The sequence below is a fragment of the Eimeria mitis genome, genomic scaffold, assembly GCF_000499745.2.
Source record: "Eimeria mitis Houghton genomic scaffold, Emh_scaff3548, whole genome shotgun sequence".
NCBI lineage: Eukaryota > Apicomplexa > Conoidasida > Eucoccidiorida > Eimeriidae > Eimeria > Eimeria mitis.
Genome location: NW_013571892.1, coordinates 2759 through 2974, shown reverse-complemented (window position 1 = coordinate 2974; position 216 = coordinate 2759). Strand labels below are relative to the sequence as shown.

General features: G+C 57.4%; 1 protein-coding gene across 1 annotated transcript in view; it reads left to right on the top strand.

Annotated features, from left to right (window-relative positions):
* EMH_0067140 (uncharacterized protein) overlaps positions 1–216 on the top strand; it is a gene marked incomplete at both ends in the record, with an annotated part of 3195 nt that overhangs the window by 1197 nt on the left and 1782 nt on the right. The window contains one exon of the mRNA XM_013498591.1: positions 24–92. Within this exon, the coding sequence (XP_013354045.1) occupies positions 24–92 (69 nt within the window). The remainder of the gene's footprint in view (positions 1–23; positions 93–216) is intronic.

Sequence of the window (216 nt, the reverse complement as noted above, 5' to 3'; positions counted from 1 at the left end):
GACGGCAAGTGCTATTTTCGCAGGGGTGGACTATCCTGACCGACGTGGCGACGGCTGCGCATTGGCAGGACAGGAGGGGCAGTTTGACAGGTGTACGCAGGCGGGGATCAGCGCGTTTGTGGACGCATTTACACGCCATAAATAGCAATTCGTTGTGTACGGTAACAGTGTGGAGTAGGCTTGCGTGGAGGGATTTCCTGTAGGGTCGCTGGCGTC